This window comes from Balaenoptera borealis, assembly GCF_965194805.1.
Source record: "Balaenoptera borealis genome assembly, chromosome: 2".
In the NCBI taxonomy this organism is placed as follows: domain Eukaryota; kingdom Metazoa; phylum Chordata; class Mammalia; order Artiodactyla; family Balaenopteridae; genus Balaenoptera; species Balaenoptera borealis.
This window is the reverse complement of record NC_138867.1, coordinates 129,513,915-129,541,148: the sequence shown is the minus strand read 5'-3', so window position 1 is coordinate 129,541,148 and position 27,234 is coordinate 129,513,915. Positions and strand designations below refer to the sequence as shown.

Genomic DNA, 27,234 nt, shown 5'->3' with positions numbered 1-27,234 from the left:
AAGTTCACACGGTCACTTGGGGCAGAGATAGGACTACAACCCTGGCTTCCTGGCTCCCGACCCAGTTGTTGCTGAGGCAGTTGAGGTCCCCAGGTCTCCCTGCTGCCTCAGAGGAGGTTGTGTGGCTGCCAGAATTCCCAGGTTGGGCTCCCTCCCCTCCCCCAGTCTCAGGGATAATCCTTTAAAGAATTAAGTGCCGCAATGACGGGGCTGAGGCGGAGGTTTTGTTACTTTTTGGGAACCGTCGGGCATCTTGCAGGGTCTCATTTACTGTCAGTTGAGTACGCAGAGAGAAACCCTCTCGCTTTCCACATCTCCATCAGAATTTCCTCCCAACCACCTTCCCCTTCAATTCACGGCAACTCCCCCCCGCCCCCCCGACACCTCCTCTCCTGGCGCTCCCAGCTAGCGCACCAAATCGCACCAAACAAGCAAAAACCAGAGCAAAACCCCAAGCAATAAATAGTCTCAAGCTACCTTCTAGCGTACGGTTCTCCTGTTCAGAGTGGAGGAAGGAGTTGAGTCTTGGAGGAAGCACAAAACAAGGCCTGGCTGCTGCTTTTCCTTCCGCCTGGAATGTTCCCCTCTGACCTGTGTGGCTGGCTTCTCATCACTCTGGGTCCCCTCAGGGGTCATCTGTTCAGAGCGGCCTTTGCCGGCCACCCCGCCGGCGTGATGCCGAACCACTCTGGCCCTTCCTCTGCTTTATTTTCTTGAGCGCTCACAGTTAGCTCCCATCATCCAATTGATTGATTTGCTAATGTGTTAATTCTGTCTTCTCCCGCAGTGGAAGCTCCGGCAGGCAGGAAACGTGTCTATCTCACTCACTTACTGCAGGCCCAGCACCTAGAGCAGTGATTGGCATCTGGTAGGGGCTCCACAATACGTGTTAAGTGAACGACAGGAGGAAGGAATGGGAGAGCAAAGTGCAAAGAAGTGGGAGTTGGGAAAGGATTCTAGTTCCACGTCCATCACTAACTTGCAGTGGGAACTTGGGCAAGTTTCATAGCCTCTCTGGTTAACCTCCTTTTCTTCAATTGCAAAATTAAAGAATTAGAGTTAGCAACTCTTTCAGCTGTGTGCTCACATCTCTCTATAATGATTTTCACATTGAAGTATAATCTTGTCTCCAGACATCTGTCTCACCCACTAAGCTCTATGTTCCTTGGGGGCAGAGACCAAGTTTTAGTTTCCAGTCTAACCTAGCACAGTACTAAACATACAGGGGAGCTAACAGTGTTGGGTGAGTGGATGGATGGATGGATGGATGGATGAAAGGCTCTCAGAAGTTCCTGCCAGGCCTCGAGACTTAGGGTTCTAGGGTTCCTGTAAGCATGGGCAATTAAAAGAGGAAGTAGGTATCCAGGTCTTTGTCTCCTTTGGTGTCTTAGCTTGGATGTCCTCCTCAGAGTCTTCCCAAATCCATTGCCGGGGGGTTCAGGCTGTTCCTCCTCTCCCAATCCCTAAGGCAGAGAACTATCTGCCCCACCGGAGGTAAGACTGTGGAAGGAGTGGTACAAAGGTGGCATATGACACTGTCTCATTAAAGAGTACAGACAGGGCAAATTATCTCATTATCCAGACAGCACAGCCTGTAAAGGTGACACAGCAACAATCCCGTGGACTGGGGGGACCTAGAGCACAGGCTGGCACACTTTTTCTGCAAAGAGCTGGACAGTAACTATTGATATTTTAGGCTCTGTGGGCCATACTGTCTCTGACGTAACTCCTCAACTCTGCCATTGTATCATGAGAGCAGCCATAGACGGTACCTAAATGAGTGAGCATGGCTGTGTTCCCATAAAACTAGGTATGGACACTGAGATTTGAATTTCTTTTAATTTTCACGTATCACAGAATATTATGCTTGATTTGATTTTTTTCAATTATTTACAAATCTAACACCCACTCTTAGCTTGCAGGCAGTACAATGGGCTGCACTGGCCCATGGGCCATAGTTTACTTGCCCTTGACCTAGAAGGGAGAGGACAGGGTTAGGTGGCCTATCTGGTGGTGCTTTCTGGAGGAGGGACCTAGAAGCCAGGGAAGGAGCTGGCTAGGAGAGCAGTGGCGGTTCAAGTCCAAGGTGAGCTAGCAGGGCACACGCTCAGCTGCTAGCAGAGGCCAGGGAGACCTAGGGCATGAGAGAGGCCAGCCGGGAGGGACTGGGGGAACTCACGTACCTGTGTCCCATCGAAAATCTGCAGCATCTGAGCTCCAGTCCTTTGCTGCCAACATGCCCATTTTTCAGATCAACCAACATTTCAGGAGAAGCCTGGATTTAAAAAAACTCATTGATAAAAATGAAAAAAACCTGGAGTGGGTTAAATAGAATGTGAGGAGGGGTGATTGTGGCTCAGGAACCATTAGTTTGTGACTCTCGGCTTTGGATGTTTATGGAGATCATTCAAACTGGAGTGAGGGGGAAAGCTTCTTAACTTGGGAGTGTGCCTTCAAGGAGAGGGGACTGAAGTCCACTGGATAAACAAGGCCTATACTCCTGAAGAGTCCACTTTCCTGAAACATTCTGGAGGAAATCATTGTTAAAGTGCAAACATATTTGGATAGATTGCAAAAATTACATGTTTTTTCTTTTTTTTTAATTAAAACATTTTTTAAAAATTGGCATTACATACAATAAAGTTCACTTATCTTAATAAGTACAGTTCAGTGAATTCGTTTTGCCTGTTCCTGAACTTCATGCACATGGAGTCATATAGCATATGCTACTTGGGGTCTGGCTTGCTTCTCTCAATGTGTTGTCTGAGATTCATCCACGTTACTACGTGTAGCAGTGGTCTGCTAGTTTTTGTGCTCATGTATTATTGCTTAGTTTACTGATTTTACTGTTAATGGACATTTGGCTTGTCTCCAGTTTTTGGATTCTATGAATGACAGTGCTATGACCATCCCTGTGTGTGTCTCTTTGTGGACATAAGCACTCACTTTCCTGGGGTATGTGCCCAAAGTGGACTTCCTGGCAGTCTGGCTGATGTGTGTCTCAAAGGAAAGATGTGCTTGCTGTGAGTGATTTCAGACTCTGCCCCCATGCCCTCAGGGGCCCAAGCCCTCTCTCCTTTGCAGTTAGGTGCCCCCACTGGAAAATTTGAGAACAAATATAGGGGCAAGAGCATGGAATGAAGAGCCAGAAGACAGAGGTCAACAGATGGTACCATTATTAGCATCCTTTTGCACTAAGGCTCAGTCAGAGAAGTAGGCTGATTTGTCCGAGGTCAGGTAGATATTAAGGAGAGACCCTGGGTTTAAATCTAGATTCATCCAACTCCGGAGTCATATTTTTAATTGCTCTGCTCTTAAACCTGGGAATGGGCACCTGTATTTTCACCCACTCAGCGTCCATTCCTCTCCTTTTGGTAACAGCGCCACAGTTATCCCTTGGGGAGGCATCCAGGGGCTATGTGATGCAGTCTTAGCGGGCTGTCACTCCAGGTACCCTCCTCCCTGGGCCAAGGTGTAGGACCAGCACTAGGGTGAGGGGAGTCAGGTGTCTAAGGCCCCCCGGGTGCAAAATTTAAGGAGGCACTCACTCTCAGGGTCACACAAGTGCAGGATCAGCCTCGCCCTCATCCCAGCCCTGCAAGGGACCCAAGCTCAGCCAGCCCAACCCACCGGCAGCAATCTGGATCTTGAGAAGACCAGCTCACGGAGAGGACGGGCATCCTTCTGGTGGCGACGGCCTGAGTGGGTTGCCCATCCACTCCTGCCTCCTGTCTTTTGGGAGGTCTAACTGTGAACCCTACAATCTCATTTTGTGTCGCTCATAACTGTGCATTAAATCCCCCTTCCGCGTAAGTTGGGCAAGGTTGATCTCTGTGGCTTTTAAGGAACACGCTATGCGCTCTGGGGCACGTTGCCTGACGTTTCTGAGTCTCACTTACTGCATCTGGAAAATGGGGATTCAATGCTAAGCACTCCAGCTGGAAAACACAGCAAGTCCCTGGGTAAGGGATACCTCTAGCCATTGCTTCCCAGCCTTGGCTCCACATTGGCATCACCTACTGAGACTTAACAGTCCGATGCCCAGGCTTGCAGACATTCAGAATCTCTGGGGTGGGCCCACATAATATTTTGTAAAGTTCCACAGGTGATTCCAGGAGGCAGCAAGGGCTGAGAACAACTGCTCTCAACAACTTGGGATTTCTGTGGGTAATTAGCAGCTCTACCTCCCCTGCAACGTCCCCGTGGCTCCTTGCCTGGGACTTCAGCAGCACATTAGCGTGGCTCCCATCTGGGCAGCAGGCAGATGGCAGGAGAAGCAAGAACCTCTTATCTCCATTAGGCCTCCCTTATCCCTGGGTTTTCAAGGGTCCCAGCAGCAGCCTGGTGAAAGCCGGAGGGCTTAGTTCAAAATCCTCGGGCAGTTGGAGAGGCTTGTGTCTCAGAGCTGCCGAGGAGTCCGCAATCTCAGAGCCTAGGGCCATGGAGAGGTCATTTGGGCCACTTCCTTGCAGGAGACACTGGCAGGGGGGCTGGAATAGGCAGCAGGAGAGCTGGGTTCAAGTCTCAATCCTCAACATCAACCAGTGAACCTGGGCAAACAGCAACAGCTGCAAAATGAACAGATGTTTATTGAAGAATCATTGTGTGCAAGGCACCAAGCCAGTATCCTCACCGGGCACATCAAAGGACACTGATGTAGAGGATGGAAGTGGGACCCCAGAATCTGTACTTGTCAGTGGGCATCCAAGTGATTCTGATATTGGTGGGCTCTGGATACTGACCCTGAGGCTGAGTAATCCAGGTGATTCTGAAGAGGGAAGCAGAGTTTTTTTTTTTTAATTTTTATTTATTTATATATTATTTTTTTAACATCTTTATTGGAGTATAATTGATTTACAATGGTGTGTTAGTTTCTGCTTTATAACAAAGTGAATCAGTTATACATATACATATGTTCCCATATCTCTTCCCTCTTGCATCTCCCTCCCTCCCGCCCTCCCTATCACGCCCCTCTAGGTGGTCACAAAGCACAGAGCTGATGGGGAAGCAGAGTTGAGCGTCACCGTCACCGCAGAAGGTGCTCTGTTCGGGAGGAGTGGCATGCTTTGGATGGTGAGACAAAGTGAGTAAAGCCAGACACTGACCTCAAGCAGTCCCCAAACATCAGGCCCTTAGTTTGCTCCACAGGTACTTGATAGAGTAGGTCCTACAGCTGTGTAATGTACATTCCAGCTCCTACATCTATTCCTCCACCAGTCTCTCAATGTGCCAGTTCTGCATTGTCCTCTTGGTGTATCTAGGACCGAGAAATCCTTTAGATTTGCTTATAACCACAATCCTCTGACACTTACATGCAGCTTTATGCAGTTCTCCCTCTCATCTACTATTTGAGGCAATTCTTATAATTTCCTGGGGAAGGTGACAGGTTGGACTGATAATCCCTGTTTTCAACACAAAACTCTCATGGTCACGTGGCCAATAAGAGTCAGTAAGCAGAAGGGCCCAAATCCAAACTTGGACATTGGACCCTACATCCAGTGAGCCTAGACTAAGATTATCTGTCTGTCTCTCTGCTTGCTCATCCATTTGTCCGTCATCCATCCATCCATCCACCCATCCATCCGTGTTTCCATCAATCCACGTGTCCATCCAACCATGCACTACTAACTTACTTTCATCTGCTTATTTCTGTCATCTATTTAATATACTCATATATTTATATTTATCCATTTAACACAATTTGGTATCTATAACAATCTGTTTATTGCAAATATTTATCAAGCCTGTCATGTGTCACACTCTCCCTATCTCCTGCTTTCACTCTCCACATACCTCATTTTCCCTCTGAATGCTTTCTCCTCTGACCTCTTTGCAGGACCCTTAGTCTGTGTGACCACAATCTCCATTTGCCCGTCTCCTAACCCACACTCTTCCCTGATCACTTGTGAGCCGACCCCTTGTCCTTCCATGACTTCCCCGACCTGGCTCCATTCCTCCCCATGCTAGACTCCAGGGAAATACTGATTGACTCGATGACTGGACCCCCAGCTGGGCTGTCTGCAACTCGAGGGCAAGGACGATGTCTCTTTCAGCGTTCCATCCCCCTCAGTTCTCAGTCTAGGGCTATGCACACGCTATGCATTTTGTTCACACTGGTTGGCTGGAATCTGCACTCCTTGGGAGTTGGAAGGGGCTTTTCAACTATTATTCATTCAACAAATCTTGCATAATTTTTCTTGCTAGATGCTCTTGCCAGGCATAGAGATTAATGAGTACAACCTTATGGACAGATGGGGACAGGGAAGCCCTGAGAAGGATAAGGGCTTCTTCATGGCCCCACAGCTGTGGCAGAATCTTGAGGAGAGTGAGGAAAACATCACTACTCTAGACCCAGACAGCTCCTGGGTCCCCCACCGAGCCAGATGGCATGTGCTAGAAGGTCCCCAGCGAGGAGGTATTGGGAAACCCTGGGCTGCTTCACCAAGTCAAACCAGTTAGCCTCCATCAAGAGCCATGGGGTGCTGCCTTCCGGGTGGCAGGGAGAGCCTGAGTCAGCCTTGCCAGCACAGATGACATCAGGATGACCAGGGGCTGGCAAGGGAGGGAGGGAGTGGCCCTGAGAGCGCTAAGGGAAGGGAAGTAGGGGACCCTAGCTGGATCCCAGGGTACCACACCCTTAATACGGGATATCTGAGCAATGGAGTCCAGCTCCAAGTGCCAAGGACACTCTAATTGGGCTGGACCTTCCCTCATGGCTGGAAATATCCTGCTCTCCCTGCCCCTACCTTATGCTAAAATTAGACTCATAAGATGTGATGTCAGAATTCATCTAGCTCAGAGGTTCTCAAACTTGAGTGAGCCCCAGAATGAGCTCCAAGCGTGAGGTGGAGCTATGTGTACTCTACGAAAAGACCCCAATACACATCACTGACTAAAAAAGTTGCAGAAGGACACACAACTTACTGCTTTAACAACCCCCATTCCCACCCCCTTGAAACAAGCAAAATACCCAAATGCTATATCTTTCCTACTGGTATGTATATATATATATATATTTTTTTTAATTAATTAATTATTTTTGGCTGCATTGGGTCTTCGTTGCTGTGCACGTGGGCTTTCTCTAGTTGCAGCGAGCAGGGGCTACTCTTTGTTGCGGTGCGCGGGCTTCTCGTTGCGGTGGCTTCTCTTGTTGCAGAGCACGGGCTCTAGGCATGTGGACTTCAGTAGTAGTGGCACGCAGGTTCAGTAGTTTGGCTCGCGGGCTCTAGAGCGCAGGCTCAGTAGTTGTGGCGCACGGGCTTAGCTACTCTGTGGCATGTGGGATCTTCCCAGACCAGGGCTCGAATCTGTGTCCCCTGCATTGGCAGGCAGATTCTTAACCACTGCGCCACAAGGGAAGTTCCCCTACTGGTATATTTATGTGTCAATGTAAGTATCTCGAAACGTTACACACCTAAATGATTATACTGTTTGCCTTTGGAGAAGGTATTGGTGGTGGCAGCAAAGAGGGCTTCAGCCTTAAATGTAACGTTCTATTATTTTAGAAGGAAAATATACCATGTATTATTTGTGTAAATGCAACACTTTCACTCATTTTATCTGGTTGGAAGTCTGAGAATCTGCATGTTAGCAAAGTTTCTGTGCTTCTGTGGAGCTGATCCATGAACTGCACTTTGAGCAAAGCTGGTCTAGTCCCATCATTGTACAAATGAGTAAGCTAAGAGTCAGAGAAGGTCAGGAATTTGCCTAAGACCACACAGCATGGTAGTGACTGATTTGGGACTTGAGCCCAGGATGTCTTACTCTCTTGCACATGGTGACATGAGAAGGAAATGCATGAGGAGAGAGGAGATGGGGTGGGGGTGGGGCATGGTTGTCCACAGGCAGAGTGTGAGCAGATGGGGCTCGGTGTACCACTGAGCTGGGATTGTTAGCAGCCTCTGTGAGGGACAGGGGTACACGGATGGCGGTGGGGAAAGAGGGGGAATTATTATCCATCTTTCTAACTTTTCCTTGAGCCACCCTGTTCTCAGCTCCTCTTCCTTTCTGGATTTCCCTGTTCTTGTGCATCTTGCCTCTGAGGCCCTCCTGTTTCCATCAGGGGCAGTGGCTCCCGTTTGGACAGCCTGGTTGCTAGGTAACCTTGGGCCATTCTCTTCCCTCTGTTGACTGCAACTTCTTCATCTCTCATCTATACAGTGGACGGAATCAGAGGCTCCCAAACCTGATTTTGCACCCTCTTGGAGGCTCATTTAAAAATGCAGAATGCTGGGCCCCTCCATAATGGGGGCGGTGGGACCTGGAACATGCATTTTTTAACAACCTGTCCCTCCATGAGGCCTGCAGAGTCTTAAGTTAGAAAACCGCTGTGCTGCTAGTCTTTTTCCTCATGAGCAGCTCCCCTAGCACCCCCAAAGGAGCCTTGGGCCTTGGGCGGCCTGAGGTCTGGCCTGTGAGGAGCACTTGCGGTGCTGAGGAATCCAGAGCGCCAGCAAGCCTGGTCCCCAGGAGACCTCTCTCCTTGCCATCCCCTGTCTAGTGGTTCCGGATTTCCTCCCTCGGGCTGGCCTCTTCCTCGCCTGGGCAGAATGTCTGGAATGTGGCTGCCGAGGGAGATGGGGCTGGTGGGGCTGCCAGAGCTGCCTCTGGAATTCAGGCAGCAGAGAGCAGACCCCTGCCCCTGAGGGGCCCTGCCTTGCTGGCCTGCAGGTGACCCAGCAGGACCCGAGCACCCGAGCAAGCGAGGAAGAGAGGGCGGTGGGCCCCTGAGCAGGCCAGGAAATCTCTCCAGGCCTCAGTTTCTGCATCCGTAATCATGTCCTACTCTCTACACCTGTGGCATTCTGGCACTCGCAAAACAATTTCACATCTATCCCTCCTCTGCACCTACCACATTTCATTAGCACTATATGAAGACCTATTGGAAATTCATAGATGAATTAGACACCAAACTGATCCAGAAAACTACCATTTTTCGCCTCAGGCACACTGCTTAGTTTTCCTGATTCATTACCTTATTTAATCCTGACAAGCCCTGCAAGATAAGAACCCCATTCGGCCACCCTCCATTGCCACCTCCATTTGGCAGATGAGGAAACTACTTCCCAGAGAGGTTAAGTAACTTGTCCAATGTCACACAGCTGCAAGATGGCAGAGCTGGGTTTGAATCCAACTGTCTAATCTCAAGTTCAAACCGCCCCCTGTGCCCCACTCCCCTCACAAGTACAGCAAAGGGGAGGAGGACCACACAGTGGTTGGTATCCTGCCCTGACCTCACTGTCAGACCAGAACACAGCAATCTGTGCTCCACAAAGAGCACAGAAGCCCCAGCAGTTCATGGGGAGGTGTGGAGAGGGAGGCCAAGAGACGCTCCTGGATTGGGCAACCTTGTGATGGGTCTGGTAGGTGCGGGCGGGGTGGCAATCCCGGTAGACAGCCAGCATGAGCCAGTGGAGGGTGATGGGCTGAGGCTGGCTGATCTGCAGAATCTGCTACCTCATCTGCTTGGCCCAGTGCAAAACGACCACGGGTGAACCTCATTCAAAAGATATTGGGGGCGGGGCTGCGGCGCACGGATCGAGGGCTTGAAGAATGTCCTGAGTTCCCTTGGGGACAGTCCTCCTGAGGGACGTCATCCGGCACATAGATGCTCACAGTGAGATTCAGGAGGAATCAGATATGTGGACAATAAGAGAAGTGGAGAAACAGATGGAAGATGCGTACCGGGGGACCAAAAGGAAAATGTTACCCAGCAGTTCAAGCCGGATGCGTAGTGATGGTTTTGATGAAGAAAGTCAGAAGAGACTACTGGAGGCCAAAGGATGAAATTTCTGGGGCACTGGATGATGATCTTCTTAAGGCTAAATCCTGGAACAAGAAGTTACATGATTATGAAGCTAACATGCCAGACAGATGGGGTCACAGTGGATATAAAGAGTTATACCCTGAAGAATTTGAAACAGTAGTGATCAGCAAGATATTACCAATGGGAAAAAAACATCTCCCCAGGTAAAAATCATCTACCCATGAATCTCACAAACACAAGAAGTCAAAGAAATCCCACAAAAAAAAAGCAGAAAAAAATGTCACACAAGAAACAGAAGAAAAGCAAAAAGGAAGCCACAGATATAACAGCAGATTCCTCAAGCGAGTTCTCAGAAGAAACTGGGGCTTTTAGTACCAGGAAAAGGAAACAACCACATAAGCGCAAGAAAAAATCCAGGAAAAAGTCTCTCAAGAAGTCTGCTTTATTCTTAGAGGCAGAAAATGACACTTCCCAGTCAGATGATTCTGCATCCAGCAGTTCTGAGGAAAGTGAGGAAAGAGACACAAAGAAAACCAAAAGGAAAAAGAGAGATAAAAAAGCCCACATCCGTATAGCTAACAATGAAATACAGGAGAGGACAAACAAACACACAAATTGGAAAGTGGCTACAGATGGAAGGTCTGCAGAGCATTCAGAGGATGACTAAATGAGAAAGAAACTTTCTCGTTTCCTGCATGACTCTGGATATTTACAGCTCTTACACCTTGGGGATTTGCCAATGACGTTATTGCTCAGCACAGGGGGCCTGAGGTCAGAGCTGTCCTGTGCCATCTATAGACATTCTGACAGACTTCTTGTCTTCTATTTTGGCTTGTTAAACTTGATCCTCTAATTGTTAATAGGGAATCTGTTATTTTGTTATGAAGGTTTCTTGAAGACATTATTATTATTATTATTTTTTGTACTTAATCACATTTAGTGTAGAGTGCATATGCAGCCAATTAAAGGACCCAGAAAGCTGAATCCAATAATGACCTGGGTATACCAATTGGAATGTTGAATTTGGGGAAAGCAAGGGCTGGGGTCAAGAGATGGATTGGAACTAGTGCTGTATACAATGGTATGATAAGGGGACATCGTGTTGCTCTTGTCTATTTACATAGTAGGTGCCACAACTTGACTTTTTTTGTCTTTAGCCTTGGTGCTTGGACCTTTCTGTATTTTGGGCCCACAGGTGTGGTCCAGTTTACTTAATGAGGAAATGAGCATAAGAACATTTTCTATTCATGATAACATCCATAGACAGCTGTTATTGGAAGAGACTAGGAGTTCTTGTCAAATTTCCCTGCTGGACAGGGTCTGTGGCTACACTCAGTATATCCCTAAACATGGTAATTGGATCGTAAAAGTTTTCTAGTTCCATTGTTTATTGCCTAAATGGACTTGTGTTCAGAATTATTTCTTCAGTTGTCTTAGGTTAAGTCCTCAACCAAATGAGGAAGAATTAGGCATTAGTTGTGCTAATAGGGCTCTGAACAGGATTCAGGGCAGCAACAGCTATTTAAGTGTTGTCTTCCTTGTTCATTTCTTAATCCGTTAATGAACTTTAGATTTTTCCTGAAACTAGGTTGAATCAGTTGCAAAATGAAACAGGCTTCTCGGGGACATATCCATTTCTTCCTAGTCTGCTTTTGGATTAAAGCACCAAGCAGAGACCTTGTTACTTCCCTTTGCGATATACTGTGATCCCTACTATGTTAATTCTTAAGAAACCAAAATACCACTGGAAGAAGGCTGGCAGAACACAAGTGAATTTTTTCATTAAGGCAGGTCAAGTGACATTGTTTTTTCTTGGTTGTCACTTCATGGGTGGAGTAAAAAGCTTGAGAGCTCAGACTTTTGGTCTTGGTTCTGCCATTCATTGGTTATGAGGTCCGGAGCAGGTAAGTCAACCTCCCTGGCCTTACTTTCCCTATGTGTAATACAGAAATACTTCATGGTAGCATGACAGTGTACGACACTAGCAATAGACTATAACTATGACCACATTCCACGAGGTGGTAATATTTTGCAGTTCTAAACTATTAAATTTGTTCTCTTTACAGAACATACTTCCAATAAAATGCTTAGTCATAAAATAAAAAAAATTTTTTTTAAGTTATTGGGATTTGTAAGACAGAGACAGCAGAGCATTGAATCAAGAACGGGGCCTATCTAGATATAGGCAGCATGGCCATGGATCCAAATCCTGTGATTGGATTGGAGCATAACAGAGGGCGGAGGTTAAGAGCACAGGTTTTAGATCTAGATAAACTTAGTTCAAATCCTGGCTCTGCCATTTAAAGGTATGACGACCTTGGAAAAGTCACTTTAAACTCTGAATCTCAGTTCCTTCCTCTGCAAAATGAGAATGATATTAGTAGTACCTTACTGGGAGGATCTCTTTGAGGATCAAATGAGATGATGCTTACTTAGCCTAGTACTTAATAAATTAGAACAAATATCAGTTATTCATATATTCACCACAATTGTTATTGTTGTTGTTACTATACAAGAGGGAGAAATGGGAGATGATGCTGGGAAAAGTGGTTCGTGGTTGTGGAGAAGGGGACATGGGAGGGATACTGGTTCTCAGGGGGGGCCAGGGCCACATCAGAGCCCCCCGTCTGGGGGCAGGTAAAGGTGGGGATTACATCAGGGGTTCCATTTCACGTCCTCAGAGTGGCCCCCCATCTCCCAGCTCCCTGTTGGGGTGACCTAACCAAAGCCACTGAACCAGCCAGCCGGGCTCTAGGAGCTCTCAGCGCCACCCCACCTCCCAGCACCAGCCGGAGGCAGGCTGACTGAGGGCTGGATTGGGCAGATGAGCTCATTCCTACTATAGCCTCGCCAACCAGGCCGGACACTTCTCCTGGCAGGAGCCTGTCAGAACTGCCAGCTGGGGGTCAGGATGAGCTGGAGGGCCTGGTGGTGCCCAGATGCCCGGCCAGCAGGTCTGCTGAGTGTTTGATTACATTCCCGGGCACCCCAGGCAACACCAGGGCTGGCGGTTCCCACTCCTGCTGGGTCCCGTCTGTCAGCCACACAGCTGACATCCCCAGCTCGGCCCCCTCAGCCCACCTGCCTTCCACCTTCTGCTTCTTCCTCTTGGCTGCAGGCTGCAGCCCTCACGGAGCCAGGTGGCCTCATCCCCTGATGACTTCATCCTCCTTAAAGGCATCTTGTCCCTTGGACAGCCAGGCCTCTGGAGCCTTTCCTGTCCACAGGTCCACAAACCAGACTCCAGGGTCTCCGCTCCGTACCCACTCCCATCCTGCTATATGTGACTCTCCCCGGGAAGTATGACAGAAGGGACCCCAGCCCTGGAAATGACAGCTTGCGTCTCATGTTCATCGAACATGCTGTCTCATGGTAACCAGTCCATCAGCCAACTGGCCCTATGAGCTGAATCTTTTCTCCAGACTGGTCCGCCAAGGTGGGCCACACTCACTCCGCACCTACTCTGGGTATGCGATTCCTGTGGGGCAGTGATGTAGCAGTTCCCTCTATTAGGGTGACGGACGGTTCCCATTTCCCTGAAAGTCCTGCATCCCCGGAAGCCCCTCAGTCCCGTGCCAACCAGGATGTTTGTCAGCCAATCCTGCACATGCATCTGTGATGCGCTTTCATGATTCGTGTCTATGATTTTCACTGAATTAACCTGAGCCTTTAGCCTGCCCCGGAAGGAATCAGAGGGGTTCAGTCTATTAAAAATGAAAATAATACTCTCTGTGCTTCCAGAATCCATGGACACCCTGAAACTTGTCATCTGGTTAGAATTTTCATCACTGCTCAGGCCCCTCATTTATGCTCTCCACCCCACGGTGAACATGGACAGATCGCTCTAGGAAGGAAAACCTAGGAGGAAGGGAGGAAGCGCCCACCCAGTCCAGCTTTCCTCAGGCAAGTAGGAGGGTGGACGGCGATAATTTGCCAGGTCTTTCTCCTGAAGCCTACAACATCCGATGTCAAGAATGTTAGAGCTTTAGAATACTAGAGTTAGATGTCAAAGATCAGAGTTCAACACCTGCTTCAGTGAGACGGGGAAACTGAGGTCCAGGCAGGGGATTCAGAATCAGATGTAATTCTTTTAATGCCTACGATGTGGCTGACACTGCTGGGAAAAACTGATGCCCGGGGCCCGCTCCCAGGGAGTTTGATGTAATTGGTCTGGGGCGTGGGGCCTGGGCACCATGATTTGTAGAAGCTTCCCAGGTGATGCCAGTGTGCAGCCTCGGTTGAGAACCCCTGGGTTAGACAGAGATCCATCCCTGAAGAGGTTAAACCACAGTGGGGCGGGAGGTGATGTGAAAAGAGGCACCCACAAAAGTAGAACAAAGCAGAGGGGCACACAGGAGGTTCAGCCAGAGGGCTTGTGGGGAGGAAGGGGAGAGCTGGGGTAGTACAGCCTGGTGGTTAAGAGGGTCCAGACAGGGCTTCCCTGGTGGCGCAGTGGTTAAGAATCCGCCTGCCAATGCAGGGGACACGGGTTCAAGCCCTGGTCCAGGAAGATCCCACATGCCGCGGAGCAAATAAGCCCGTGCGCCACAACAACTGAGCCTGTGCTCTAGAGCCCACGAGCCACAACTACTGAAGCCCACGTGCCACAGTTACTGAAGCCTGTGCGCCTAGAGCCTGTGCTCCGCAACAAGAGAAGCCACCGCAATGAGAAGCCTGTGCACCTCAACAACGAGTAGCCCCCGCTCGCCGCAACTAGAGAAAGCACACGCACAGCAACGAAGACCCAACGCAGCCAAAAATACATAAATTAAATAAATAAATAAATTAAAAAAAAAAAAAAAAAAGAGGGTCCAGACAGAGCAGGGCTTGCAACTTAGCTTAGTCTAGACCAGTGACCTTGGGCAAGTAATTAAAGCTTTTCTGAGCTTCAGTTTCTTCATCTGAAAACTAGAGAATGATAACAGCGCTTAATCCATTGTGGTGGCATTCAGAGAAACGAGATAATCCCCGCAGAGTGCTGAGATGAGTGCCTGACATAAAGATTAGCTGCTATTATTATTATTATTACTTCTCACTCAGGTCAGGGCCATGGTCTGGGGGAGCTCACAGACGGGAGCTGGCATATGGGCTGTACCAAGATGAATAGGTACCATTTTTGATGTCCAGGAAGCTGTGAGCAGGGGCTCAGGAGTGAGAAGTTGCAAGCATGCTTGGGGGTCAGTGAGGAGTGCAATTTCCCTGGGGGACTGGAGGCCAGAAGGCCGCCCAGTTAGGTCCTGGGACCCGCAGAGTGGGGAATCAGGGCCTGGGGCAGGAGTGGTGGAGGAACTGGGGAGGAGGGGACGGATGTCAGCAGCGTTCTGCGGTTCTGCGACCCATCTCAATCCTCATCGCCCTCTTACCCCCAGGCTGCAGACATCCCTGCACTGGACAGGCTGGAGGCCAGCCTTGGCCAGGATGGGGAGCCCAAAGGCAGATAGTCACACATGACTAGCCAAAGGGGCCGCACAGCCACCTTCCTCGGGTTAATGCCTAATCGGCCCAGACTCGGAGACTTGGGTGGCAATCAGCCAAGTGGATAATTGCCCAGGTTAGCCTTCCCATTGGCGTTGATCGCAGCAGTCCCCCTCATGCTGTAAACCCCTAGGCCTCTCATGCAGCTTGTAGGAGGGACGCCTGGGAGACTCTTCCTGTTAGGGGGCCCCTCTAGATGTCTTGGGCAACACGTGGAAGCTGCTCGACACCTGTGGTCATCCCTGACGACGGTGACAGATCCCTGAGGGCATGGCCCACAGTGGCTGCAGCCACTCCATGAATGGATATCTCCTGAGGGCTGGGAAACCACCAAGAGCCTCACTACTCTTCCATAAACAAGACCAGAACCTTAATGCTTCCACTTAGCCATAGGGTCCAGACTGAACTTCTAGAAAACCAAGTCCTAGCCAGAGAATCAGGCCTTAGGTTTTGTCACATGGCAGAGGAAATAGATCTGTTCTGAGTGGCCCCAGCAGTTTTGAGCCCATTTAACAAATGAGGAAATAGAGACAGCAAACTGACATCATTTGCCTTGAGTCATATAGTTATAATAATAGTAATAATAAAGATATGTAGACTTCTTGTTTATTAACCTTCTTGTTCAAGGGCTGCTGCTCAGCTGAACATCAGGTAGAACTGCTGAGTCAGAACTGACTGCTGGAAGAGGTAGTGAGCTCCCTGTAAGTAGAGGTACGCAAGCAAAGACTCATTTATTTGCCAGGGAAGCTGCAGAGGGGTTGTAAGTCTGGGGGCCGGGGGAGAGCGGGGGGATTGAACAGAATGGTAACAGAGCCATTTTCAGCTCTGTGGGGCAGGAACTATTTCATTTACCTCTATGTCACCAGTGCCCAGTACAGTACCTGGAAACGAGATACCAGGCACTGTGCTTTGCACTTTACACACATTATCTGTCTCACGATTCTGCACAACCTTATGAAGTAGGGATTCCTGTTACCCCCATTTCACAGCTGGGGAAACCAGAGCTCAGAGAGGTTAAGTAACTTACTGAGGAAGGCACAGCTAATAACAATGAGAAGAAGAATTACCTTTTATGGGGGGACTTTCTCTGCCAAGTGCCTTCCCTCAACCGTTATCTCATTTAATCCTCATAACAACCTCAGGAGGTAGCGAGTTATTAACCAGACCTTGCGGGGAGGGGTGACTGTGGTCGTTCATCCGGATCTGCAGCGTGGGGAGGAGAGAGGAGAGAACGTTGGCCGGAGAGCTGAGTGACCTGGGTCCTTTCCCAGTGCCTCATGGTCTCTCTGTGTCCTCAGGCAAGTACAACCTGTCCAGGGCCTCAGTTTATCCCTCTGTAAAACCGAGAAGGGAGGTGGAGATGGTCCCGATTTCTCAGCAACTCTCCAGCCGTCATTTTCCATAACTTGATTCCCCACCGTGAGTTCTGGGCCACAACCCAGTTGGCTCCCCTCCCTCCACTCCAGAGCTGGCAGGAGGGGATGATCCGCCTCAATTCTCCCACCTCCTTTTTCCTCCTCCTCCTCCTGGGCTGGGACACACCTACTCCAACTTTCTCAGCAGCCTCTTCGAGTGTGCGCCTTCCTGCTCTGAGGCTCTGCGCCTCCCTCCCGAGCTTGTCAGCCTGGAGCTTGTGAAAGGGGCTCCAGACCAGCAGCCCACCCCGGGGCACCCTCCCCCACCTGAAGGGCACAGGTAAGAACTGCTGGAGGATGGGAAGTTAGGGGGTGGGAGTTGCAAAGTTCATCCATTCTGGTCCCCTGAGCAGGGGCTCCTGGAAGGTGGCGACAGAACCAGGAGATGGCTGGGGCAGGCACAGCAGGGGTAGGACAAGGACACCTGGGTCCTGGTCACCTAGGTACACTGAATGAAGCCAGCCCGAGCCTGGGGGCTGGGGATTGGGGCCCAGGAATGGACAAGGCTAGGGCTTTGATCTTCGGGAGGAGCCAGGTCATATTTGCATGTATGGAAAGTTGGGCTCCTTTTCTTGGAAGAATGAAATCCCCTGCTCGGGCTTTCTGGGGCTGAGCCTTCAAGGGGATGTGGAGACAATTTCCTCCTTGATTTTAGGAGGAAGGGCTGGGGCCAGGGAACCGAGAGGTGCTGAGTTCTCCTGTGTGTCCAGGAGGCACGGGGTCCCTAAAACAGACAAAGCCACCTGGTGAGGGGGAGGGAGGGTGGGAGGGCCCGAGGGAGAGTCAGACAACCTGGCTGGCTCTGGCTCTCGTGCGACTCTTTAGAGGCACCCAGATTAGAACCTCAGCTTTCCTGGCTATCGGATGGGGGTGCTCGCTGTCTCCGAGGGCTGCGAAAGGCGGCGAGTCTCAGAGGCCAAGGGCAGCTCTGGGGTGGGTGTGGGGAGTGGGAGCAGCTCTTGGGGGAAGCAGGAATCTGACGCACATCTGTGGGGGAAGGAGAGCTAGAGTGGAACACTGAACAGAGCCACCGGGCCAGAGTTCAGCCCTCCACTTGGCGGGGGGGGCAGGTGCTATTTGCCCCAATGTGGGAAGCAGCAGGCCATGCTGAGGTTTGCTAAGGGCTCAGAAAGGCTGCCTCTGTCCCCAGGCGCACAGCACTCAGGGGCAAGGCCTGGGCTCACGAGAGCAGGGAGGTAGAGAAGCAGGCTCAGAACGCAGCATTTCCAATCCTTCAGCTCCTTTTAAAATGGGGGTGCGGAGCCTGGGCAGGTGAGCAGTGCCCTCCACGCAGAATCAACTAACAGTTTTTATCCCAGCTGATACCCACTGGATGCTTCCTGTGTTTGGGGATGGGGCTGAGGATACACGGTCATTTGAAAATGTTGGGTGTTCAAAGCAGGCAGGGGGAAAAGAGAATTTCATTATTCACATCCCTGTAACTCAAAGGCGGTGTGGCCTGAAAGAGTTTCATACTGCTCTGGGCCTACCTATTTCCTTACGTTTTCAATAATGGTGGTTGGATTATTGTTAAGATCTGTTCTTTTTTTTAATTAATTTTTTTATTGGAGTATAGTTGCTTTACAATGTTGTGTTAGTTTCTGCTGTACAGCAAAGTGCATCAGCCATACATATACATATATCCCCTCTCTTCTAGACTCCGTTCCCATATAGGTCATTACAGAGCACCGAATAGAGTTCCCTGTAAGATCCATTCTTAATCGATTGACCCCAACAAGGCTGCTGGGTAGGCAGAGTAGGAATGATTGCATTTTGCAGGTGAGGAAGCTTTGGAACTCAACACCCTGGTGCAGGAAGAGGCAAGCTCGGGTTCGCCCCAGGGCTCTCCGCGGAGCACAGGTTACACTTCTGGCAGGAAGGGGCTGAGTCCATGAGTTGGCCAGGGTGGTGGAGCGAAACAGTGAGGCCCCGTCAGCCACAAGCTCACTGGGTCTCAGTTTCCTCATCTGTAAAGTGGGGAGGAACTGGAGGAAGTCACGGTTTCCCTAGAACTCCCCTGTTTCCATGACTCTTAGTGGTCTCCTTAAGGACTCAGAGAACCAGACCCAGAAAGACACTGACACTCTTCAGCCCCTACGTGTCAGCTGTGCCTGTGCTTTCCACTGGGAGGGGCTGCCAGGCCCCCCTGCCCCAGGCCTCTGTGAGCTGGGCCGCCACGCTCCGCTGCCTGCACGCTCTTCCCCGGGTATGAATGAACTCACCTCGGCCTGGCGGTTTTCCTTCTTGTTCTTGCCAAGTACGCGAGAACGTGGGGCAGCCTTAGTGGAAACCAGTGTGTGCTAGGGACGATGGGGTGGCATAGTTGGGGACCTTCCTGTACCTGCCGGATGGGCCCTGCCTTTTGGGTTCCTTCAGTAATGTGTGCGCAGAGCCCCTGAAAGCTTCCCATGCTTCCTGGGTCCCCAGCACAAGCTGAGTTAACTCAGAAGCTCAATGTTACTGTTTCTGTGACTAATGGAACTAAATGCTTACATTTACAATAGGGGTTTCCAGACAGGTTTAAAATGAAGAGTGTGGGCCGAAATCCTGGATATTATCGGTTGTACGACCTGGGCCTCAAATTCTTTACACCTCAGTCTCCTCATTTGAAAAAATGGGGCGAACGATAGTCCCTTTCTCAGAGATTGATGTGAAAATTAAATGAGATAATGCATGTAGTGCCAGGGTCTTGTTTATGCTGGTCACAGTCATCAATTATTTGCCTCCTCTCCGCTTCCCCCTGGGGTGGAGATCATCTCACGGCACCCTGAAGTGTTCCTTCCTAAGACAGATCACAATTGTAATTATTAGTTATTTGCGTATATTTTGTTTGATATGGTCTCTCCTACTAAGGGCTGCTCACTGCTCCGGAACCCGTGTCTAGCACAGCACCTGGCACGTAAAAGAAACTCACTGCATATATGTAGAGAGAATGAATGAATCTTCACTTCTAATTCACAGATGAGAACTGTCGCTCAGAGGAACTAAGTATTAGTCCAACCCCATCATAGATAAGAGTGGAAGGGTCCCTAGAGATCATTGAATCAGACAGGTAGAGACACGGAGGCCTCCTTAGAGAAGGCTGATAATTTGGCTGTGGTCACACAGTGAGTGAGTGGGGAAAGCAGGGCCACGACGAAGATCTTTTCACCCTCCTTTTCCTCTCTTTGCCCCGCCCAGCTCAGGAGACAGTCCTGCTCCCTGTGTGGGTGGTCAGCCTCAGAGGCCAGTGAATGGCCCCCATACCCCCTGGAGGCAATTTGGGATCAACAACAAGATTGATCCCTAAACTGTAAGATGCCTTTCAGGGGACAGGGGACATACACCTCATCAATCAGACCCCTCCCCTAACACCTATCAACACACACACACACACACACACACACACACACACACACACACACCCCTGCACACCATTCCCTCACTATTGCCAGAGAGTCAGCAAGAATCTGCAACTGTACAGGTGGAAGGTGCTCAGGTGTTCCCTGAAGTCTCCCGTCAAGAATTACTGGTTCCATTTTACAGATGGAATCATAGATTTGGAATTATTTGCCTAAAGTCAGTAGCCAGTTTGCAATGGTGTCCTGGGTCAATGCGCAGCCCTGAACATGGGATTTAAAGGTTGAAAAGAGAACTCTGATGTACTGAGCCCCTCGATGTGCCTGTCACCAGGTTAGACTGTGTCACATATACCTTCTCTTCTACTCTGCACAACCGCCCTGCGGGCCCGCAGTCATGATCCTCTACCACTTCTTTTTGTTGTTGCTATTGTTGTTTTCAGTGTGGACATGAATAGAGACTCAGAAAAGCTAAGCCACTTCCTTTCAGTCGCACAGCTTCTGTTTTCTCAACAGATCCTTAGTTCAATAGACACTTAGCACTTACGATGTGTCAGGCCCCCAGAAACTCACAGCTGGTAGAGGCAGCTAAGTGGGTGGTTTAATACCTCGAGGTAGGTGGTAAAATAGAGGCAAACTGGGGCTAGCAGTGGGGCCCGAGGAGCCATACATAGATAGCCCAGTTATGAAGGTGGAGGAAGGCTTCTAGGAGAATCTGAGACTGAACATCAGTTTTGAAGACTGAATGAGGCTTAAAAAAAGAAAGAAAAGTGGGAAAGGCAATTCAGAAAGAAAAAGTAGCATATGAAAAAGCATAGCAGTTAAAAGAAAACGGCATGTGTGTGCAGAAAACTATCAGCTGGGTGGGGAACATTTGGAGACATGCTCTGAAAGGCAGGATGGGGTCAGGTCACTGAAGGCCATGTGTGCCAGGCCAAGGAGTATGACTTTTAAAAAATATATATATATATAATTTATGTATAATTTTTTATTAATGAGAAATTGTAGAAATACCAAAAGGAAGCAGAAGAGTATTAAAAAAAAAATCACTCAGCTTCAATAATTATGTTTCCCCTATACCTCCACCAACTCTTCCCTGATCAGATTATTTTGAAACAAATCTCATATACATAATTGCATCTGAAAATATTTCGATATACATCTTTAAAACGTTAGGATTTCAGGGTATCATCATAGGGGCATGGCTTTTGTTTTGTAAATATTGGAGGACCACGTTGAAGAAGTTTAATTCAAAGAGTGTCTAGGCTGTGCGTGGCTGTGGGGTGGAACCAGAATTTAAGGAGGGGTCAGAGCAGAAGGTGATGATATCCTGTTGTCTCCCCCTTGGCCAATCACAGTGCCCGACTGTCCACCATTACCCACTGATTGACAAACTACCTCCTGAATGAGGTGATGCCGTAAGCGTTTTCCAGTTAGGAGCCTGCCGAAGAGACAAATGCCTTCCCTGTCCGCCTTTCTCCATTCCTGAGACTTGTGGGTCACTGCAAGGTGACCTGGAGTGGCAGGTAAATGGCAGCTGCCCACCCCCTGGCTGAGGGCAGGGAGCCCACAACAGAGAACTCTCCAGTTCCCAGTTCCCGTTCAGCTCCAGTGCCCACAGCAGTTGGCCTCGGTGCCAGCTGAGCAGGATTGTACATGCCAGCTGTGGGGTAACGTCAGCATGTATGTGCCTGTTGGCCCACATGTGCTCACGTGTCCCAGATCAGAGCTGCTGTCTGTCCCTGCAGCATCCCCTTCCCTCTGGGTCCTCCCAGCAGATGCAAGGCTAGACGGCACAAAATGCATCACTGAGATGCTTAGACACTTAGCCTTGGGAAGCGGCAGACCTTGATACCAGTATGGCACCATGGTTGGGCACACCAGCTCTGGAGCCAGGGTGCTGGAGCTCTGGTCCTGCCTTTGCCGCTTTCCAGCTCTGTGACCTTGGGCACATCATTTCACCTCTCTGAGGGTTGTGGGCTGGATAATGTTATCTGTCAATACCTCACAGAGCTGCTGTGAGTGGGTCCATACAAAGCTCTTAAGCTCTTAGCATAGCAGTCAGCACATGCCAAGAGCTCACTAAACGTTAGCCACTATTACAGATTTGGGGGCTCCTGAAGTCTTGGGAATTGACTCAGAGAATCACAGCATCTTGGAAAGTTCAAATCCTAGAATCTCAAACTCTTGGAAGCATGTAATTAGAAGAACTCTATTGGATTTCTTGTATAAATCTCTACTCTGTGTAAAGATTGCTTCTACGGTGTCTCTGACAGATGGTTGGCCTGACTTTTTTTTTTTTCCTTTTTGTAAACATTCAAAAAGAGGGTGTATCAACTGTAAGTTATAGCTTGATGAATTTTTACAAAGTGAATGCAAACGGTGGCAAACCAGGAACCAGGGCAAAAAGCAGACATCACCAGCACCAGTGCCCCTCACACGCCCTCCAGATGCCCCTTGTCAGTCACTGCCCCCCACCCTAAGCATAGCTATTATCCAGCCAGTCAGGCTGTTCTCAAATATCTTCTGGAGGGGTTGTGTACCATTGTTAGGAGGACTCTAATTATTAGAGAGGCTCAGTGAGTTAATCTGGAAGTTGCTAAATTAAGCTTTACCTTTAAATTATTTTGCTTTTACTGTCTTATTTCAGTGGCAGCCAGTTTAGAGCTGAGCATCCCAAATGCCTAGGGCTGTTTTTAAAAATACAGATTTCTCAGCCCCATCCTGAGTCTACATCACTGGAATGTGTGGTCTGGCGGTGGAGCCAGGGAATCTGTATTTTTACAAGCTCTAAGGGAACTCCAGGTGAGGTCCAACTGGGTTTGGGAACCACTGGGCTGGCGGTTCAGAGCTTCGACTCAACTCAGACCATTTCTTCCAATCCATGCTCCACACTTACTAGGCATTGACCTTGGACAAGGCACTTGGACTTTCTGACTTTTCAGTTTTTTCATTTGTTAAAATGGAAATGATATGATAGTACCTACCTCCTTGGGTTATTGAAGGCTCTGAGACATCCCCAGGGAAAGTGCTCACTAATTGATAGGTGCTATAATCAGCATTGCTATTACTGGGAAGACACCATCTGCGGTGTAGCCAAGGGAGTGTTGGATTTGGTATCTGAAGCCTTGTGTTTCAGTCCTGGCTGGGCCGCTTGCTAGCCCTTGCTAGCTTTGGACAAGTCTTTTGACCCCCATCTCGGTGCCTCTACTTTCCCATCTAGAAAATGGAAATACTTCTTGCTCTACATTTAGGGTCTTTGAGGGTATCAAAAAAGAAAATGGGCCAGAAAACTGCTCTGAGGACAGAAAAATGCTGCATGAAGCAAGCCCCAATGAATGCGAACTCAGCTGAACCTGGGAATCCAGTGCAAAATGGGCTGTCATTGTCCTTGCGGTTCTGGGGAGGGCGGGTCATGGGGGGGTGGGGACAGGAACTGCTGAGGCATCGGTTTTCCACAGCCCTGGTAGGACCTGGCATGGCGCCCGAGCTCTTGGGTTCTGAGAATTGTCTCCTTCCTGGTTCCTGGGACAGGAAGAGTCCACGATCCCATAGCCATGAAATCCCATGCAATTTGCCACAGTCAGAAGTCACCTGGAGTTCCCTTTTATTATTTAAATGCTTTTCCTTTTATTAAAAGTCTTCTTTGACGTCCTTTACTAGTACTTTTAGAAAACTTATTTTAAATTAAGTATAATATGCATACAGAAAAATGCACAGATCCTAAGTGTGCAGCTCAATGAACTTTCCAGAAACTGACCAGCTCCCAGATAAAGAAACAGAACATTACCACCATTCCAGAAACCTTCTTTGTGTGCCTTCCAGTTACTAACCACCCCTCTTCCCCCGCCCAAGGGTAACTTTATCCTAATGTAATCCATAGATGAGTTTTGCCTGTTTAAAAGCTTTATATAGTTGGAATAGCACAGTAAGTACTCTTTCGTATATAGCGGTTTTCACCCCACATTGTGTGAGGGGGATTCATCTCTGTTGTTGCCTAGAGCAATACTTTCATTTTCTTTGATGTATAGTATTCCACTGTATGACCACGCCACAATTTACGTAGCCATCTGCTCTTGATGGACACTGAGGCTATTTCCAACAGAGGGCTATTATAAATAGTGCTGCTCTGAACATTCTCGTGTGAATCTTTCATGAACATATGCACACACTTCCACTGTGTAAATGCCTAAGAGTGGAATTATTGGGCCCTTGAGGTATGTGTGTGTGGCTGGAACCCTTTGATTTTCAGTTCAGTTCTATTCATTGCAAGGGGAACGTGGTTCACGGGGCTGTGTCTCTATCTGGGACAGACCTGTCTGCAAGAAGGTAAACAGTTGTCTCTGGGGTTTGAGATGCTATTGAGTGGAGAGATTTGCAGACTCAGAGACTTCCAGGTGAAAGGCGCAGGAATCAGATCTGTTGTTTCCCTCTCCTGTCTGCTCTTCTGTTTGACTTTAGAGATAACCTTGTGGCTGCTTTGCCCGGGAGCCAGTGTTCCCCATCTACAGGGGAAAACACGCCCTCCGAGTTTTACCACAGCCCTATGAAATCAAACTTCTTAAGAATGAGGCTGTGATTTTTAACACACTGACATTTGAGAAGCACTTGTCTAGCCTAAAAGAGTCATGGAGATTTCAGTCTTTTCCTAACTTCCCCACCCGCCTCTCTCCACTGGGGCCAGGAGAAGGCCACATATGGGATATAAGCTTTGCAACAAGGCATGGTAGAACACAGGATCCTAAAGAAAGCGATCACCACCTTCAGCGGATCCCAAACACCCGTCACGAAAATCACCCCGGGAGCTTGTTAAATATCTATCCCTGAGCCCCACCCCTAAGGATTTTGATTCAGTAGATTTGGGGTGGGGCTTGGACTATGTATTTTAACCCCTACACCCACCCCCTTCGGGAATTCCCAAGATGTAGCCCCTGGTTCAATTCAATGGCCAGCCCTGTCTGATGAGAACACAGCAGGCCCAGCAGTTCTGGTGAGTTCTGCGTCCGCCAGTGGCTGGGTGGAGCACAGAGTTACCATGGGTAAGAGGAACCGGTGTGGACAGAGCCCAGGGGGCTTGAATGTGGGACTCTGGGCTTGAGCTGGAGTCCCCGGCAGAGGTTCATTTGCATCTCATTAGTATGCACCTTGATGCTCCCAAATCATCCCTAACCCCTCTCTTGCCTCTGGCCCTACGGTTCAGGTTCAGCCAGCTCCACAGCAGGACCGCCAACAGCGGAGGGAGCTGCCTGTCTTGTCCCACTGCTAGAACCAGCCCCTCACCTGCCAAGGCCTGCCTACTTGCCAGCTTTGTCCTCAGCTGTTCTGCTCAGAGAGGACTGGACTTGGATGGACAGACAGCGCTGCTGGGCTGAGGGAAAGAGACAGCAGCCAGAGGGAAAGTGATGGAACTGGAGATGAAGGCTTTGCTGAGAATCTGTGTTTGCTGGTGGGAGAGGACATACGGTTATATAATCCCTGGTGTGGGGGAAGGATCATAAAACTCTCCCCCTCCCAAGAGCTCTTTCCAGGCTGTGGGCATCGGCAGGGGGCAGGCCAGGGAACTGTTAGACACCCAGGTGATCTGAGTTTTAATCCTGCTTTGGTCGCAAACCAGCTGTGTGAACTTGGAGCTTAGGTAACCTCTCTGAGTCTCATTTATCCCTTCTGCAAAATGAGGGTAATTACAGGGTTGCTGTAAGCCAGCTTCAAACTGATAATGCATGCCAAGCGCATACCACAGGGCCTGGCGCATAGTAAATGTTCAGTAAACATCAGCTATGACCAGGGCCTGTGCCTCTGTAAACATTTCCTATTCCCCCAAATGTCGCCTTCTTCATTTGACAACAGTTCAGTGGAGGGTTACCCAGGAAAGCAGGAGAGCAGGGACTAGTCCCAATTCCCAGATGGAGAAGTGGAGGCCCCATGAAATGAGGGGGTTTGCTCAGGGGTCTCCGGCTCGGTCCCCCTCCCGGGCCCTCTGATATATTACCGAGGCCCCTCGGCACCAAAGGAGTGCTAAACGCTTTGCATTCATAAGCTCGTTAAATCCTCCAAGCAGGTAACCGTTGCTAGCCCCATTTCACAAATGGGGAAACGGAGGCTCGGAGAGAGGAAGCCAGGCCCCCAGACGAAAGCAGAGGCAGGATGGGGGGGCAGGTCTGACCCCGAAGGCTGGCTCCTTTCCCTGCACTCTCCTGAGTAGGAGGCCCTGCCTGTGTGGGTTCCTGAGGAGCCCCAGGTTGGGAGAGCAGCCGGGTCGCAGGGAGCCACTTGGCCAGTGCAAAGCGCCCAGGATGGGGAGACCGGCTTCTGCGCCACCAACATGTGATGTGACTTAGTACATGGCACTATGGGACTTCCCTTCTTGGGGCATAGTTTTCCGATCTCTACAAAATGGAGATCAGACTCCTAGCAGTTTGTAAACTGTGCCCTAGGGAGGCTTGGGAACTTCACAGGGCTGCCTCAGAAGGCGAATGAATGGGGACGGGGCTCAAGGCAGCAGCTGGGTTTCAATCCAGTTTCCATAATGATAACGATCGTTTTTAAATAACAGCCAATATTTATTTAGCAGTTGCTAGGTATCATGCACTGTGTTAACTGTTTAATATGAATCATCTAGTCGAAACTTCAGAACTATCTGAGGTGGGTTCAGTTAGTATCTCTCTTTTAAAGATGAGGAAAACAGAGGCTCAGAGGTTCAGTTAGTGATCCAAGTCACCCTGTTGGAACTTGATGTCTAGATATCTGAAAACTCATCCATAGTTCCTGGAAAGGCACAGGATTTCATTGGATCAAAGAGTTGCAAGGAATGCAGAAGAGGAAGGACCCCGCCTGATGAAGTCCATGCAGCAGGGACATTCTGGTCTCTGCAATCTGTTCTACCCTCTGAAAGGAGCTTTCCGGTCCCCCGGGGGAGTCTATCTCTTGACGTCAGAACACAACCTTCCAGGCTTGCAGAGAGCCATCCCCAAACCCAGTCCTTCAGGGCAGTCTCCTCCCATACAGGGGGCCTCCTGGTCCCTGCCTGGCCAGAGGCTGCCCCACCAGGAGGAGAGACTCCAGGGTTCCCCCTGGCCTTCCATAGGGCTGAGTTCACACTGTGCCCTGATGGATCCCAAGGCACAAACGCAGAACTTAGAGGAGGTGCTCTGCTCCTCTTGCTTTGTCTCCAGAGCTTCTAAATGATAAATAGGTTCAATGCCCTGCTGAACTGGAGCTGGTTTTGATCTTACAAACCTCT

General features: G+C 49.4%; 2 protein-coding genes, 1 long non-coding RNA gene and 1 pseudogene across 16 annotated transcripts in view; 2 read left to right on the top strand and 2 right to left on the bottom strand.

Annotated features, from left to right (window-relative positions):
- Nucleotides 1-397: 397 nt before the first annotated feature.
- The window catches only part of SLC36A1 (solute carrier family 36 member 1), a 165,763-nt gene continuing 138,926 nt past the window's right edge, over nucleotides 398-27,234 (bottom strand). Inside the window, exons 11-12 of one of the 7 annotated variants that reach the window (XR_014241163.1) lie at nucleotides 2,184-5,257; nucleotides 398-1,500 (exon numbers count right to left, since the gene is read on the bottom strand). Coding sequence is in view for 5 of the 7 variants with exons in the window: in XM_082379123.1 (XP_082235249.1) it covers nucleotides 5,133-5,257 (125 nt within the window). In the remaining 2 variants the exon portion in view is untranslated. Of the gene's footprint in view, nucleotides 5,258-27,234 lie in introns of all 7 variants that reach the window. The other 6 variants (XM_082379123.1, XM_082379108.1, XM_082379122.1 and 3 more) reach the window with 6 other exon arrangements.
- LOC309622868 (uncharacterized protein NKAPD1 pseudogene) lies at nucleotides 5,173-12,228 on the top strand (annotated as a pseudogene). Its single transcript has one exon. The product of its transcript is annotated as an uncharacterized protein NKAPD1 pseudogene (transcript).
- Nucleotides 15,388-16,418, bottom strand: LOC309622893. The gene is made up of 2 exons (XR_014241198.1): nucleotides 16,309-16,418; nucleotides 15,388-15,940 (listed from the first exon to the last, which is right to left on the bottom strand). It is a non-coding gene; the product is annotated as an uncharacterized lncRNA (long non-coding RNA).
- The window catches only part of FAT2 (FAT atypical cadherin 2), an 82,300-nt gene continuing 71,868 nt past the window's right edge, over nucleotides 16,803-27,234 (top strand). For 2 of the 7 annotated variants that reach the window (XM_082379044.1, XM_082379042.1), the window contains exon 1: nucleotides 16,809-16,936. The gene's annotated coding sequence lies outside the window, so the exon portion shown is untranslated. Of the gene's footprint in view, nucleotides 16,937-27,234 lie in introns of all 7 variants that reach the window. The other 5 variants (XM_082379043.1, XM_082379045.1, XM_082379048.1 and 2 more) reach the window with 4 other exon arrangements.